The 17,286-nt window shown below is 44.1% G+C and overlaps 1 protein-coding gene across 1 annotated transcript in view; it reads left to right on the top strand.

Moving 5' to 3' along the window:
• The window catches only part of LOC124469656 (ankyrin repeat and BTB/POZ domain-containing protein BTBD11-A), an 86,734-nt gene that overhangs the window by 47,678 nt on the left and 21,770 nt on the right, over window positions 1–17,286 (top strand). Inside the window, exon 2 of the mRNA XM_047023093.1 lies at window positions 13,093–13,242. Coding sequence (XP_046879049.1) covers window positions 13,093–13,242 — 150 coding nt within the window. The remainder of the gene's footprint in view (window positions 1–13,092; window positions 13,243–17,286) is intronic.

Here is a 17,286-nt window from a genome sequence, read left to right on the forward strand (position 1 = left end):
CACACGAAGATCCGAAGTGCATCGTCCAGTATTTTGGTGGTCAGAGTTTCTCATGACAGTATAACGCCATATACTCTACTAGATGTATCACCAGGATCTGTCTGGGCTGAGTTCTTGGGGGTCAGGGCACGTGTCGGTTCATTTGCATGGCAGGGGCCTATGTTGCGCGTCGTGATTTGTCTGCAGGAAAGACTATTATACATTGGTGTAAAACCGAGAAAGAGAACAGACGCGTTTGGGGATTTTCCTCCTGGAGTGCTGATTGATGCTTGTAGTGATATACTTTATGCAAACTAAAGTTACAGTATATGTACAGTTATATGCGTTATGCATCTGCCTTGGTTGTTTGTTGGGCTAGTACCACACGGAACAATATTAGCTTCCGCACGTATGCTTCAAATGGAATATGTATGCATTATGCATGGATAGGTAGGTAGGCAAATGTAACACCTGTAAATTGCTTTGTGAAGTTGTCCGTTAGATTGTGTGATATTTCAGCTCTCTTGACACTCACAAAAGGATTTCACACAATACCCAGTCACACACAATCAGAATAGAAAAGCTCTCCCAAGTGTTTGTGTCTGCGTGCGTGTGTGTGTTTGTGTGTGTTCGTTTCTCCACGAGTGTGTGTTCCTCTCTCCCTCATGACACACTACAGAGGCGGTGTTATGGTACCCACCGTGTCCCACAATGCCACACCACCGCATGTGCGAGGTAACCAGGCAACAGCCCTGGCCTTGTGCAGTGAGAAAGAGAAGAGGTCTTCGAGGAGAGTCTGTGCCAGACACGCTGGGATCTCCCCGTTGATGGGATTTCCTACTTCTGATTTCCGTTAAAAATCTATTTTGATTTCACGGCGTGCTGTTTCACGCCTGCCCTCATCTCCCACCCCTGTAGGAGTTAGGCTGGCTGCCATATGGTTGGGGAGGGAGAGTGGGAGGGTGGGCTCAGGCCAAAGGATTTAGGGAGTTTCCATCTGTAAATTGGGTCGTGAACACATGTGGGTTAGGAATTCACAGAAATTGCCTTTTTAGACGCATGCTTTTCTGTGTGTATGAGCATGTAAGTTGTTGTAAGAACTACTTACTAAATATAGTGACAGTCTGATTGTGTCATTTTTCAGCTCCCTGGACCCTAATAAAGGGATTACACACAATGCCATAGACTCAGACAAACGCCCTAGAGTAGTACAGCTGTGTGTGTGGGTCTATGTGGGGGTGTTTGATTACCAACACATTGCAGCAGCAGTGCAGCAAGGGTGGAGCAGAAACAACAATCTAATCTAAACTATTGAACAGATGAGGAACCTTACGTCACAATGCCCTGTTTTGATTGGGTTTTCTCTTTGCCAATTTAGGGATTCCATGCATCACTGCCGACACACCTGCTTCTTAGCAGATATGTTCTGCTGCTTCAGTATTGTAATTTTCTCATTTCCCAAAGTCCACAGTTGTGAGAAGCACAGTTTCAGTATGGCGTTTCAGTGTTTGCTGACAAGCCGTCACTCCATGCACTACATATCCATTCAGGGAGCTGTCATATTTGATTTCTTGATATTAACAGATTGTACTCGTTTTCAGCTGGGCCCTAGCATCTCCATGGCAACAAACCCAGGTAGTTAAGTAACCTCAGGGTGTTGCTGTGACAGCACCATTTCATGTCACCCCTTCATTAATGATTGACAGCTGAGGTCAGTGGTGATGAGGCCGGCCTGCCCGCTCCAGGCTGGGACCGACACCCACTCTGCCCAGCCCTCACCATGGCTCCTGGGTGGTGCGCTGGTGACAGTGACTGGCAGGATGAGGAATGGGCAGGCCTGAATCTCTGGCCCTCACCCTGCACCCCCCCCCTCCCATTCCTCACCCTCTCACACTCCCCCTCGCCTCTGCCTTCACCCTCCCCCTTAGCGCCCCCCTCCCACACAACCACCATCACCACCACCTTCTTCCAGTCAGCACTCCATGTCACCATCTGGTCCCAGTGACAATGCCAACTCGCTGGGTTGATTTCTCCTTCCTCGCTGCATGACCCATCACTCTGGTGAAGCTGTGGAGAAAAAACAAGAGAGCTGTAAAGAACTCAAAGCTGCCAGACTACGAACACAGAAGGCATATTGCTGCCTTTCTGTTGTGCTACTGATATTTAGCATATGTACACTTTACTCTCTGAATTACACAATACCACACTCTAAGAGGGATACATTTTTGTAGTGTCTAACTTCTGTTCTGACAAAGCACTTTGAGTGTGAGACACAATGTTGAAAATTGCTTTTTTGTAGCTTTTGGATGTACATTTTTGGTTTTACATTGACATTTAATCCATTTACCAGATGCTTTTAACCAAAGGGACATACAAAATAGTGTATTTCCTTAGTAATTACAGCATGCAATCCATCCATTATCTGTTCTCAGTGATCAGTTCTGAGAGTATTTAGTTGGTAAATAATTATTTCTAAGGAACTGTCTGTATTTTTACTTGACGTTCTGTTCAGCAACACTTATATTCTGCTCTTTGGTTATGTAGCTTCCACAAGAGGGATGCAGCTTATCTCGAGGCACTATAGGGATCTTCTTAACCTTTCTCCTCACCTCTCCTTCTCCCAGTCGTGCCCTAGCTAGGCTTGCGCATGTGGCTGTCAATCACACCTCACTTTAGTGGCACACACATGCTGACTGTGAGTGGCTGTTGTCATCTCTCTGTAAGTGGATGAGCGCCGAGCTGGGTTGAAAGTTCAGCGAACATTCTGAAACAAATGCTGTTAAATCTTCTGAAAGGGCTGGATTACTCATGACACACACTGCTTAAGAACAGATGCTTTTTTCTCACTACGCAGTTCAAAGGTCAGGAGTTTCAAACTGTGTAGCCTCAGCTATTACGTATACGTAATGTATCTATTTTAATGCAGATATTTGAGAGTAACACATAGGGAAATTGCAGAGGTATATGAAGACCGACTCAGACACAAAACTAGTCCTCATTAGCGAGAAAAATGTTGTACAAGAGAAAATCTTACTGTGCAGCTACTTACTGCGTATTCCTTAGAAACCACTCTCTCTAAATCATGCACACAGCACCTGCCAGGAGGGGTTATGCTAAAGTAAGAGCCGAGAAAAGGTTTTATGAGAGGAGATTTGAACCGTGAGTATGCAGGGGAGAGCTGCTCCTGAGGAGCTTCAGGTAGGGTTGGGTGTAGATCCTGTCCTCCTATCCTGCTCTCCAGCCAGCCAGGCCTCGCCCTGCCAGCCTCCCTGACACTAAGCTGCCTCACATCGGCTTCCGCGGCTCCTGTCACGGCTTCATCTCCTCCCAGGAAGACTCGGGAGCCGGGCGCCAATAACCCTCTCGTCAACGTCGCAAAGTCGCTCAAGGGCAATGGGAGGTATACCGATTTCAAAGCAGGATCTCTCTTCACAGATCTTCCCACCCCTCCCTTCTCTATATCCCACATAACATGTTAATCTGGCATGTGAGACATGATACAGACAAGGCTATATTTACCAGATTCATACACACACACACACACCCTCTCTCTAAAGAGGAGACAGGCCTGTCAAACGCAGGAATAATAAACAAGAGGTCAGAGGTGAGCTCCTGAGGCTGGAGGCTGATGCTGGTGTCTCTTGGGATCTCTCCCAGGCCTCACAACTGATGAGACGGAGAGAGGAATAGAGAGACTGGGAAAACGGCTGTACACGGAGAAAGCAGCAGAAGCTGGTATTTAAAGAAACTTCTAATAAAGGGAGAACATGAGGAGTTAAATTGAAACGGTGTGTAGATGGTTTGTAGGGGTCCATTCTGAAATCACCTTTTGGACATTGACGAATAGGTTCCAATTAAGGCCCCATTGAGATGTAGCATTGCTTACATAATAAGCTTTAAATACTTTGGATTGTAGCTGATATATTGGCTTAGCATTTGCTCCTTCCTCATTTAAAAGCAAAGCACATACTTGCCTTTTACAGTAATTTTATTCTCCTCCTTTGCTCATTAGTCCGTTTTATCTGTTTGGAGCTTAGTGAGTTACTCTACCATTGAGTTTAATTGAGTATACCCAGACAGAACTTGAGTCTGAAACTGTTAATAATCTAATCTCTCTTCCAAAGCAGGTTTACTGTAATGGCAGACCACACTTATACCTTAGTGGAAATATGAGCCATCACAGTTTGGTTGTGGTTGGGAAGAGAAACTCATCTGTGACACACAGACGACTGAAAATGGCAGTTGTCACACCTTCAGGGTGGGTTTGAAGTTGCAGTGTATTGTGTGTGTGTGTGTGATTGTGTATGTCTGTGTCTGTGTGTATGTGTGTGTTTACGTGTGTGAGTGTGTGTGTGAAAGACATGATAAAACCTGCGACAACACCTCATCAGTTGGCTCCTTTCCTAGTGTGGAGCGCTGCACTGTCAGCCAGAGACAGGAATAATTACAACTTCTGGTGGTTTCACATTCACACATTAAAAAGAGACTTGTCTACACTTGTCCTTACCACAGACAAATGCTGAAAACTTAGTTACATAATGGAACTATTCCCAAAAATATCAACAAAGATATTTCATCATTTCACTGGCTTTGAAGTTAGTCTCTGTGTGAGGGTGTACAAAGAGGCTGATGATATGTATGTTCTTGTCTCATTCCCACTCTTTGTTTCCAAGCTCACCTGTCATTGTAATATGCTAAGTGCCTTCCCCTGAGTCCTGTCATCAGCCCAGACTTGAGGGCTAAATTATGTCTCCAATCTGTGCTTCAGAATGATGTGGGCTCTGTGTGTGTGTGTGTCTGTGTGTGTCTGTGTGGGTGTGTGTGTGTGTCTGTGTGTCTGGGTGTCTGTGTCTGTGTGTGTGTGGGTGTGTGTGTGTGTGTGTCTGTGTGTCTGGGTGTCTGTGTGTGTGTGGGTGTGTGTGTGTGTGTGTGTGTGGGTGTGTGTGTGTGTGTCTGTGTGTGTCTGTGTGTCTGTGTGTCTGTGTTTGCACACATGTGCTCTATTCATTCATGAACACATTTTGTTCATACGCCATATGCTCATTATATTAAACATGCCACAGCCATTTGCCGGACAGCGGCATGCAGTAAGAATCACCACTGGGGCACATGGGTAAACAAACCATGGCCGCCATCTTGTGCGCTAGTCTCCACCGGCGTGTTCCTGGCAGCGCGTCCTTGTTCCGCCGACATATGGCGGCCATCTGGGCAGGCCCAGGGATGTCGGAACACTGTGATTGAGCCGCGTTCAGGGGGCTATGGATCGTATTAACCCTTCAGAGACTCTTTGCGGAAGGGGAGAGTGGAAGGAGGGAGAGAGGAGGGAGTCTGGACTGTTAACACAGGCTTCTGCTAGACAACCTTGGATTGGCTGTGTGAAATAACCTGCGTTTACTTTGGAAACACACACACACACATGTATTATTATCAAACACACGCTGCCACTCAGTAAAAGTATACACCCTGTAAAAATAAATCACAACCACGTTTTCAAATCTAAACACATTCACACCAAACACCTTATGTTAATGCCCCCCACCCACACAAATACACACACACAACACTGACCCTGAGGGGCAGTTCCATGGGCGTATGTGAAGCCCTCTGTGACATGCTTGCGTGTAAAAAGGACTATACATTTATTTATTTGATTTGAACACATTGATACACACACACACACAAACACAAACAACATTGACTGTAGTATAATCGGCATTGATCAAAGTCACATTTTGGCCTTTAAACTTCAGCAGCAGTTTATTGTGGATACTATTATTGCTTTTATGCCATACATTTTTAATGAGCTCTAATTTGACTCTGTTCTCTGAAATGTCCCCAATTTGTTCAGGGTGTCGTTGTGTTGAAACAACCATCTCTCCCCTCAGGATAGAATCTGTTGCCACTAAACAGAGGCAGTAGAGAAACATCATAATCTCTAGCCTACAGGGCCAGTCAATATTTGGACACTATTCATTGTCTATTCCATGCTGGTGTTTATCACTACAAACCAGTAGGGACTGTGGGTCAATTTCCGCTGCCGGAAAAGAGGGATGAAGCCAGGGGAAGTCTGAGGCCGTGTGTCTGGAGGAAGAAAAGAAAAGCTTGATTTCTTCCTCCCAACCCTCTCGTCTCACCTTAACAATACTGACAGTCCGTGGATCTCCCTTCCTCCCATCTCAATTGTGATCTCTGTTGTTCCGCTAAATCCTAAAAGGTCCCTATGTCACTTTTGATCTCCGCTCATCACCCTCTTGCATCCTCTACCTCTCCAACACCCCCACTCTCGCTTTATATTCCTCTCTCTATTATTGCTTTGATTATATCTGGGTAACCCACACTCCCACCGTCCTTGTCAGATCTGTGTCAGGAGGAACAGATCTGACCCCTGTCCTACCCAGGGCTGCGGTCAGAGCAGTGAATCCTCACACACCTCCCAACCTCTCCTGACTGGCCCCCCTTTCTTGGCCCAAGGGTCTGTGGCATTGCTGCTTGGCAACTTCAACCCCCCGCCACCCCCCCCCCTTTCTCAATTATTAATAATACTTAAAGACCTCCATAGAGGTTAGAGAAGATTAAAGGCTCATTCATCTTTTCATTTTTTTGATGCATGCACATATACTGGACTTGTGGCCAACATGTATTCAACATGGGCCTAGGCGGATGTATATTCACCCCATGTGAATTTATTATTATGCACCAAAAAATGCATGAATTGTGCCCCTACTGTGGCTGTCAGCATCTCTGTGGAGCCTCACACTATCTTGGAGAGCTCGTCTGGGAGAGAAAAACAAACTAAACCCAAGGCTGTTGGCTTTTGCGAGGTAACCTTCCAAATGACAGCCCAGGAAGAGAGCTTCGGGAAGAGAAAAAAAAAACACGGTGTGTGTTTGTGTGTGTGAGTGCGCCTTTGTTTTCTCTGTATGTGTCCGCACTCTGTGTTGGAAAAATTGAAGATGTAACATATTTCTGACACTCTGCCTACAGGTGTGTCGGTGATCATCGGTGTGCATGCATGCATGTGTGTCCATATGTGTGCAGGAAGTGTTTACTGTATGCCCTTCGATGTTCACCACACGCTGACCTTTCATGTCACAGGCTGTGTAACGGTCTCCCTCCTCCCTGCTCATCAGACATCAGACTGTTTGTGTTGCTGCTTGTTGCATTATTCTCCCTTCTCGGCCTGTCGCCCTGAGAGATCATGATGAGTCAGAAGACTCCAGGTCTGGGCCGAGCTCAGAGAGAAGGCACATCCCCCTGCACCAGACTGCACCTCCTCAGAGAAGAGTGTATTTATAAAGACGAATATAGCTCCAGTTTTTATGACGAGGCTATTTGCATACATGTCTCGACACAGACAGTTAGACAGGCTGATATGCAGACTGAAACAGATACGCAGACTCAAACACACACACAAAGTGCCTGCCATCCATCTGGCTTGGTATTGTTATGGTTGACGCTGCACATAACATGAATGCGTTTCTCAATTAATGCTAATTATCTCCAGGCTTATTAGACAGACTCTCATGTTCTACAAAAGAAAGGTAGATGACTTAGACTGCGACAAGTTGGAGGACAACACGTTAGACAACATTTTATACCCACAAATCAAGCTATATCTTATGTGATCCATAGAATAGATTGTTTACAGTATGTGCCTTTTACTGTTAAAGTAAATACAAATACACATTACGGAAAACAAGCTAGACACTGTCGCACGCGCGCGGGCTTGCGGTTGTCATGGGGAACAAGACCGCTATGTGAAGGAGGTGTGATGGAACATCATGTGGGCGCAGGAGGCAAAGTGAGGCCTGGGAACGCGTCAAGTTATGCGTCGCCACACATATACGTGACTGACTGCATCCCACACAGCACAGGATTGCTGCCTATAGTCTTTTGAGCATTAGGTTGAACCAAGCTTTAATGCAGGTTCATTGTGGAGACTGTTTGAATGTTGCTTTATGACAGTTGCTGGAGTTTCGATGGCTGTGTTCCAGGAACAGAATATCTGATCCTATGATGGACACACACCTCTCCACACCAAGGTTTTGATGGTGAATGGGTTATTGCATCTCGAGTTCTGGATGGTTTCTTAGTGGGAGGTGTAATTAGCAGGCTGGAATGTGTCCAACTAATCAGATTGAAACAGTACTTCACATCAAACAACTCACTGTTTGAGGAACGTGGAGTTCCTGCAGGCTCCGGCAGGGATATTATTCCTGAAGTGTTGCCTATCTGAAAATGCAAACGGTGCCACTTTGAGAAAGTTTGCAAAGAGGTTTGGAGAAAGGAGGGACGGGAAGGTGGTCTGTAAAAAGTTTGACTCTCTTTTGATGGGACTGAAAAGCAGGCAAATGACTCCTTCCTCTCAGTCCATGGCAACTTGCGAATGCGGCAGAATCCACCCCAAAGTAAACAAATCGGAATGTATCTGCATTACACCGACTGATACATTTGTTAGTGATGGTTTATTTATGAAGAGTTTTTTTTTTTGTGCAGAGTGAAGGAACTTCCTTCTAGGATCGAGTTGAAATGCAAAAGCAAGAAAAGCCCCTCATTCAAGAGAAAATGAATGTGTTTGTTTGAATGCCAATGCGTAAACTATAATCACAGACAGGAGTTTTGGAGTGGTTTATTTTCAAATCTGCAGAGTGTGTGTCAGGATGCAGATTTCAGTTTAGAATGCACACTTAATGTGATGGACCAATAGAATGTTAACAACGGTTGTTTTGCTGCAGTGCTCATTCCTTCAGACCTTGCCTCAATGCTCATAGAGGACAACAAAGGTACTCGCGAACACTATGTCTCTCCCATCCCGACCAATAGTCTCTGCAGTATCTCTGCAGGATTTTGGAGGTCGAGGAAAAAGACTTCTACACGAAAGCTAGTCAAACGTGTTCAGATGGACTAACAGTCGAGTGCTCACCAAGGGTAACCCAGTGAGGCCACCAATTTACTTTTAAAGCCAGTTGCCTTGCGAGTGAGTTCTCTAACCTTTCCCTTAGTGAGCTTAGAGAGAAGGTCTGGATACTACAGGGATCTTGTAAAGCTTCAGAGTGAGGCTGGTAGAGGCTCACTAGGAAAAGAGCCTGAATCTGAGATGTGCAGTAAGCTGATTTACTTGCCGCTATCGGTGATTCCGCAAATTGATTTAGCCATTTTACCGACGGCTAATTGTCAATCACGCTCTGTTCACTCAGAATTGATCATCAGACTTATTTTGTTCAGTCATTCTATCCAAACAATTGAATATGCTGAAATACTACAACTTGAATGTGTTACTTCTATATAAGTTTTATTCTAAAACAACTCTCAAAAGATAATTATGAGCCTGTGTTTCAGCTTCTAATGTAACAGTTGAAGTTTCATGTACTGGCGCATGGTTACAGTAGAAATGTTTTCAGCTCAGCCAATCACACAGCCGTTGGGCAGCTCTTGGCTGTTGCCATGGTGACCACCTGTTAATATTCTGGTTGAGTTTTCCCCTGACAAGAGAAAGCACGCTACCCGCTACAGAGAAATCGATTGGACATTCCACCAGCAAATAAGGAGCTCTGTAATGCAGTGATGGTTAGAGAGAGTGAGAGAGAGAGAGAGATAGAGAGAGAGAGAGAGAGAGAGAGAGAGAGAGAGAGAGCTTTGCTTCTGCTTGAGACACACTGCTGTCCTTTAAGAGGCCACCTGAATGTCCTTGACTTCATCGTGAAGGTCATTGAAGGCATTGTGTTCAAACACTTGCTTCTCACTGTGACGTCTCCTCTGTCACACCACTGTGATGGATTTAATGGTTTTCAGTGGTGATGGGTCATGATCTGCCAGTTAGGAAGGAATGATTTCCTCTAATGGTGCATGAACTTTGGATACGTAGCTTATTGACTGCATCTAAAAGACAGACCTATTCGACCTTGTGTTTAGCAGAGAGAGATTTTTTGAATTGTGTGTGAGATGGGTGGGTTGAAGAGGTCTAGGACTCACATCCCATCATGCAACATACTTGATCTCACACAGGAAAGGGAAACTATTTCCTCTTTCTGTCTCTTTTTCATAATTTATTTGAAGAGAGAGAAAACTATTTCAAATTGCTCCAAGCCAGACAAACAGAAATGGGACCATATAATGAGGATACAAAGTTGGGTCTAAAACACACACAAACATCCTAGTGCTCAGCTCTGCATAATTAAGGGGATTAAAAGCAGGAACGAATGAACTAACATTAGTTGTTTATCGTTTGAATAAACTCTGAATAATTGTGTTTTTATGCAGACATCTGTTTTTTGTGTTTGTCCCATATGTTTTCCCTCCATCTCTCTTGGAAGCTTCCTGATTATGTTAATCAGTGGTGACGCAGCATTTGTGTCTCTCCACCAACAAAACATCAGTAGTTGCCATGACGAATGCAAGGTCAGCAACACCCACAAATGGGTGAAAGCCTGGAGTCTGTCCAGTGATCAGACATGTGTATAGTTACTCCAGTTCCACAACTTTTCCATTTCCAAACTCCTGTGAACTGTAAAATGGTCTCCTCCATCGTTTATAAATAGGAGAGGAGGAGTTTTTGGACATCATTTTTTTTTCAACTTTCATCTTTCAACCTGTATGTTATGTCGTGTTACATTGGGATGTGTCGATGACGACCACAGCACTCTGGCTGAGTTTGAGTGCTTTTTCCAGAGTTGTACCTTCACCTAAAGGTCAGGAAGCAAGTCATTCTTTTCTTAGATGATTCATGTTCTCTATCCCCTCGGGACGGACGAATCTCCTGGCCCACTCGTCCTCTGCTTTGTTTATTCTCATGTTCTTTCGTTATCCATGCCAGACTGGGGAGCTTCTCAGAAATGGAATGCTCAATAGCACATGAATAATTTCTACCTGTTTGAGCTGTAAATGTCTGCCGCTACAATGCAGGAGTGGGTTTGAGGAGCACAACGTGGTTTTGTCCCCCGACCCACTGTCTATCTGCTCCCTCCACCCAAGAACACCCAATGGAGACTATCCCAGAATAGCAATGGAGGTCATGCTTACTTAACTTTACGGCGCTGTGGATATCCTCTCAGCTTATTTCAAATGTCCCTTTATCTGCAGGAAGCGGGGATGATAGAACCAACTGTGTAACAACAATGAATGTCAAAGTCTGAACCATTCTGCTTTTGGAATCGGAATGATTCTGCTCATCATGTGTTTGTGATTGTGCTAATGGTTTTCTTGACAACTTTTTTGGGGGGGAGGGTTCCTCTGCTCCCGTCCCTGTCTGTTGGGGTACCCCCCCCCCCCCCCCCCCCAGGGACCTCCCTTCTTCCTCTCTCTTCTGATGTTAAATACGTACATATATCAGAGGATCCAAAACAACATATTTTTCTATCTGGGAAGCCAAGTGTTGGAAGAAGATAACATAGGAGGAAGAGAGAGTGAGTGAGACAGAGGAAGGCAAGCAAAATGTTTTAATGTTTTGATCTGAATCAGTTGAATAATGCAGCAAAATAACTTTCTGGAGTCCTGGATCACATTAAAAGAATAGTCGAGGCACAGAGAGTTAGGGAGATTCAGGGCGAGGGGCGGCGGGGATGGTGAGTCTTGATAAAGCAGAACATCATGAAATATTCAAATGTGTTTTCCCAAACCCACAGGAGTGCATACTTTGGTTAGAAGGAGAGGGAGATATGAAATGATTCATGGTGATTCGGAACTGTGCACAAGGTCCCACTACACCATACTTCTATAAAAAATTGGGGATAGACTGATATCTTCCCAAATTTCTGTGTGTGATCATGTCACATCAGATGCTACAGAACTTTCTCTGAAACCAGCAGTGATTCTAGTGTCGTCTCCCGGTCTTTCTCTAGGAAGACTGTGGAGGCAAAGCTATTTACAAAACTACAATACGTTGATTGACAGGACGTCATTATTTACATTACAAGTGGCTACAAAGTCACTGAAGATGAAAATGTCACTTGATCATTGACCTTTTGTCTGTAGGGAAATTGCATTAGTTCCAGTCTGGCACTTGAAAGGCATTGGATCTGTGTTATTGGACTTGATTGAACCAATTTACTTGCCCTCCTCAAGTTTTGAGGGGCAATTATTAGTTAAGTTTGGTGATTCATCACCTTAACTGAATGTCCAGAATGAGGAAACCTAAACACTGCAGGCTACCCTCTGACCAAAACCTTGATTTAAAATGTATGACAGATACAACCTACCCATAGAATCTGTTCTGAGACACACCCTGAAGGAAGCTATGTCAATATTGGTCAGGCAAAATTGGAACAGCTATTTTATAACTATTTGGGGTCTTGAAATAAAACCCTCTTCCAGCGGGTCGTAGGAGGGAGGGAGAGCAGGGCTCCTGGCTGGGGAATTGTGGGATTCTTGGGCTGGACACTATGGTCTCTGAATGGGGAGTGTGGAATGTTCATTGGGAATGAGTGGGATCTCAACTTCCAGATCCATATTTAGTGAAAGGAACATTTTGGATCAAAGGAACAATGACCCATTGATCTTGCTACATAATCATCACTACCATCATTATAGGACTGGTCCCCTGGGTGTGTATTCGCATGTGTTTGTGCGCACTTAAATCTACGTTGACTATTTTGGGTGTCATACACCAGAAAATCCATTGAGCTGCCTCCAAATTGTAATGAAAATGTGTTGAGAAACGTGTCCTTTGTGCTGTATCTGTGAGACTAGCAGGGATGTACGTCACTTTTAATTCACCTGTAGCCAAACTCAATACTCTCGTCTCATTCATTCCACCCCAACAAAGCCTGGGCTGGGCCTAATTTGATTAGTCCTTCAGCCTCTCTGTGTTTGTTAAGGGTGGGCTTTGAGATATGCAAAGCCCATTTCTATGGAACAAGATATATTCAGTTATATAACACATGATGTATTGCCTTTCAAGGTCATAGTTGTGCAATTTTCATAACAGCACTTGATGGCTGGTGGCTGGTTGCCAATAGCACCATGGTGATGGAAACCAGACCCCCACTTAACCAGCCACTTCTTATCAAGGATAAGATGAATGAGTAGCATAGGCCTCTTGATAATAAATAAAAAAACTTTCTATGCATCTTACTTGAGATTGAACCTCTAACTTTTTGACCCTTGACCCCTCTCCAGGTGTGCTGAGCCTACCGGACAGTCTGAACCTGCACCGTGACCAGCAGCGTTCGGGGAAGGGCAGCGAGGGCCCCGCCTACAGCCAGGCAGAGCTCAGGACGCTGGAGCAGTCTCTGTTAGCTACCCGGGTGGGCAGCATCGCCGAGCTAAGTGAGTGGGGCTGTTGATCAACCTAGCATCGTGTGTACCAGACACACACACATACATACATACATACATACATACATACATACACACATGGCTTTTTTCTCTTTACTGTACCAGGATATTGCAATTATTGGGCAGCATCCTCACATGCAAAATATAATTAGGAACAAATGCTTTTTGAATATTTCTGCATTTCAAATGTGTTATGCTCTGTGGGAGAAAATGACACTCTGTTTTTCTGGGAGCCGCTGGACAGTGGAAGAATACACACACACCTCATCCCCCTGGGACGTTGTGGGGGTCTGTTGTTAGCCCACTGTTTTTCCACTTGTCCACCTCTCTCTTTCTCTCTCGATCTCTCTCCCTCTCTCTCTTTCTCTCTGTCCTTTCGATCTCTGTTCCTTTACTCATAATGGGATTGCACTTTGACTCCCTGACACACCCAGTCCAGGGGCGGTTTTGCTGCAGCTGTTCTAGCACCTGTTTATGAGCCCCCCTGGGCACTACAGACCAAGGTCACATGTCTTTTAGCCTCATCTTGAAAGGATGCTCTGTACCTTTACCTCTGACCCCTGACCCCTGACTTCTCCTTCATATATAAATGGTGTCCCTCCCAACAGTTTGTTACTGTGTGGTGTGTGTGTGTGTACATGACAGTTAGTTACAGAGAGAGAGAGAGAGAGAGAGAGAGAGAGAGAGAGAGAGAGAGAGAGAGAGAGAGAGACAGAGACATAGACAGAGACAGAGACAGAGACAGAGACAGAGACAGAGACAGAGACAGAGACAGAGAGAGAGAGAGAGAGAGAGACAGAGACAGAGACAGAGACAGAGACAGAGACAGAGACAGAGACAGAGACAGAGAGAGAATGTGTCTGTGTGGTGTGTTTGTGTCTTATTATATTTTATGTCCAAGCCCCACCAGGAAGCAGAGGCATTATACAAACCTGTATTACATTTTTTCTACAAAACACTTTTCTTTGATAAACCAGTTTGCAACGCATCAGGACCATGATGAATGAATAGGATGAGTTATTGAGAAATTAGAAACCATCATGTTAGTTCTCTTTGACTGCTTCTGAATGGATTTCAGACAATGCTGCTTATTAAGTTTCAGAGTGCCTCATCATTGCTGTCACATTTGGACCGATTTGAGCAACAGGAGGACAATTTAGAGATCAAGAAACCAATCATGAACAATGTTTGCTAAAGTTGCTGGGATCGTTCAAACATTTTGACAAATTACAGGAAACACTGGATACCTATATATCATGCATACTGAAAAAAGATGACAAAAATAGAGTCAATATGATTTCCAATAGAACAGCAAAAGTATGCAACAAGCCTGTGATTGCAGCTCTCCCTGTACAGCGGCTATTTGCCACCAACAGACACATTTTGTCCACCACCAAGGTCAAATATTCCCATCATGTGCCTGGTTCAACCAGGCAAAAACAGCACATGGTCTGTGTTTGATTCTCGTCCGGGTTGTTGGTCTTCCAGTATGGTTCTCATCTGGCTGAGCATAGCAACCTCTGAGGTTGGCTAAGCATAGCCACCTCTGGGGTTGCAACATTCAATTCAATGTCTAACGGCCGGTTGGAAGAAAAAAAATACAGCCAAATTACATTTCTTTTTTTTTCTTGAGAAGATTGTTCAGCGTTTATTTCAAGCGTCTGCAATCACTTCACTTGCCCTTGTGGTCTCTGTAGCACTGTGTTTTTTTTATTGTTGTTGTGTGTTGCTTAATGGTGAATTTTGTTTGCTATTTAGCAAAGGTTATAAAAGGTAAAGACTGCTGTGCTAAGCTTGTGTGGATTTACATAGCTATGGGATTGTACTGTATCTGGTCAGACAGCCTTAGTACGACACTTAGATGGTTGTGCAGAATACCAACAACTATAAATACATTGCAGAAAAATGTATGTCATAGTAAATAAATTAATTTGAGTCCGTAAAAAAGGATAACCCCAATTGTAACCTACCCTGAAAGAGAGAGCTGGACAATAAAGTGGTTGTGCAATGCAATTTGTCAGTGCAATTTCATGGCTGACTTCCACTGCTATGAATGGGTAATAAAATAGGCAGTTACAGCATGATAAACAATTCTTTACTTCTAACTGATGCATCCCATTACAAATAATTTCACTTTATGTTTAGAAATCTGTGATGTGTCCTGGGTCGTATTCCCAGACAGGGGCTTCTGGGAGCCTCTGTCTTTAGGAGTTTTGATCGCCCACAAAACCACTTTTGGAATTTCCCTGTGTTTTCCACCAAACATGTCACTTAGAGTGTCTAGGCAGCCAGAGCCACACACACACACACACATGCTTGAGCATGTGAAAGTCACACTGACAGTATCTGACATCTTGCGACCAGGTGTGCGTGGAGGAGAGAGAGACTGTTCATCTGTCAGCACAGTCACAGCCTGGTGGGTCGCTGTGGTCAAAAGCATCCACTAGGCAAATAAACTCTGTAATGTAATACAGTAGAGGCGTTTTACAATGGGGCCCTCCATTCCAAAGACTGGGTGTGCCTCTTCCACAGACGATGGTTAGCCAGCAGACCGGACGTCGCAAGGCACATTTTGTTATTGACTGTTCCATGATAATAATTTGATACTTATATTTATATGTTACATTTACATTTATGCATTTAGCAGACACTTTTATCCAAAGCGACTTCCAAGAGAGAGCTTCAAAAGAGCATAGGTCATTGATCATAACAACGAGATAGCCCCAAACATTGCGAGCAGCCACAACATGAATCATACATTGTGAAAAACCAAATAAGTGGCAAAGGGAAAAACCATAAGAGCATGCAGTTAAACAAGTTACAAATAAACATCATGAAACTTAAAAAGTGCAAGGGTGTACCTGTAGAAAAACAATCAACAGTAAAAATAGTTCACAGCAAGTACAATAATTTAAACCATTACAACAAACCATCAAGAGCAACAAGTCTCTCAATAATAATTTATAATGTTAATGGTTGCTGATCTTTTGTACCTCAGGTCCTGTCCTCACTGACACAAATCGTCCTTGAATGAATCATCACGATTTGCACTGAAGAGACATAGAAATGTAACATATTCCTCAGGGCTGAGTGGTTATTATCAAAGGAGGACCCCATGACTGTTAATGGAACCTGGGAGATGGCAGATCTGTCCTTGTTACAAGCTCTACAGAAAATTGCTATGTTATTTTCCTCTTCCTTGCTGTGATTCACCCGGGTCGAGGTCTGACGAAGTGTGTGTGTGATATTTGCCTTTGTGTTTGCATGTATGTGTGTGTGCGTGTGTGTGTGTGTGTGTGTGGGGGGGGGGTTGAGGGGGGTGCACGTACTCTTGCTCATAGTGACATTTGGCACACCAAAAAATTGAGAAAGGGCATTTATACTTAGACTCAATCAATAAAATGTCACAAGGCTACAGATTCCCTACCCTGTCAGTGCTGTCACTTATTTCTTAAATACATGTCAAAGTCCATTATCTTATTCTTCCTTCAGAGAAACCAAACAGGCCATGTCTCGGCAGTCGGCTTGCATCGGTATCGAGGTCGTTTGTGCAATTGTTTTGCCCCCCCCCCCCCCCCCCTTCAGACATGAATTTAGCCCTCTCCATGTAGTTATGCATAATCTCTGTTATAGGTGAAGTGTAAAATGACCCACTTTTGATCTCTAGTGAGTGTAAAAACATCTATGTAATGAGCAGATCTTTGTGACTTCTGATCCCCTGATTATGTCCTGCACTTATTATATGAAGTATTTGTACGTCGCTTTTTGATAAAAGCCAAAGGAATAAAATGTCAACATTGGTTATCCAGGGGCTGGATGAGTTGTATCAAGTCTGTAAGTATTCCGCCCTACAGGAAGCACTGATCCTAACCCTGCCCCTTTGAACTAACTATCTAAACGTTAACTGAAGGAAGACCAAGCTATAAACCGTGAATAAAAGCCAAGACATTTTACTGTGAGACAGTGACGGTGGAAAAACACATTTCCTGTCATCTTTCACTCATTACCTCTACACCTTTGATCTCCTGCGGGTCT

The sequence above is a fragment of the Hypomesus transpacificus genome, chromosome 7, assembly GCF_021917145.1.
Source record: "Hypomesus transpacificus isolate Combined female chromosome 7, fHypTra1, whole genome shotgun sequence".
In the NCBI taxonomy this organism is placed as follows: Eukaryota; Metazoa; Chordata; class Actinopteri; order Osmeriformes; family Osmeridae; genus Hypomesus; species Hypomesus transpacificus.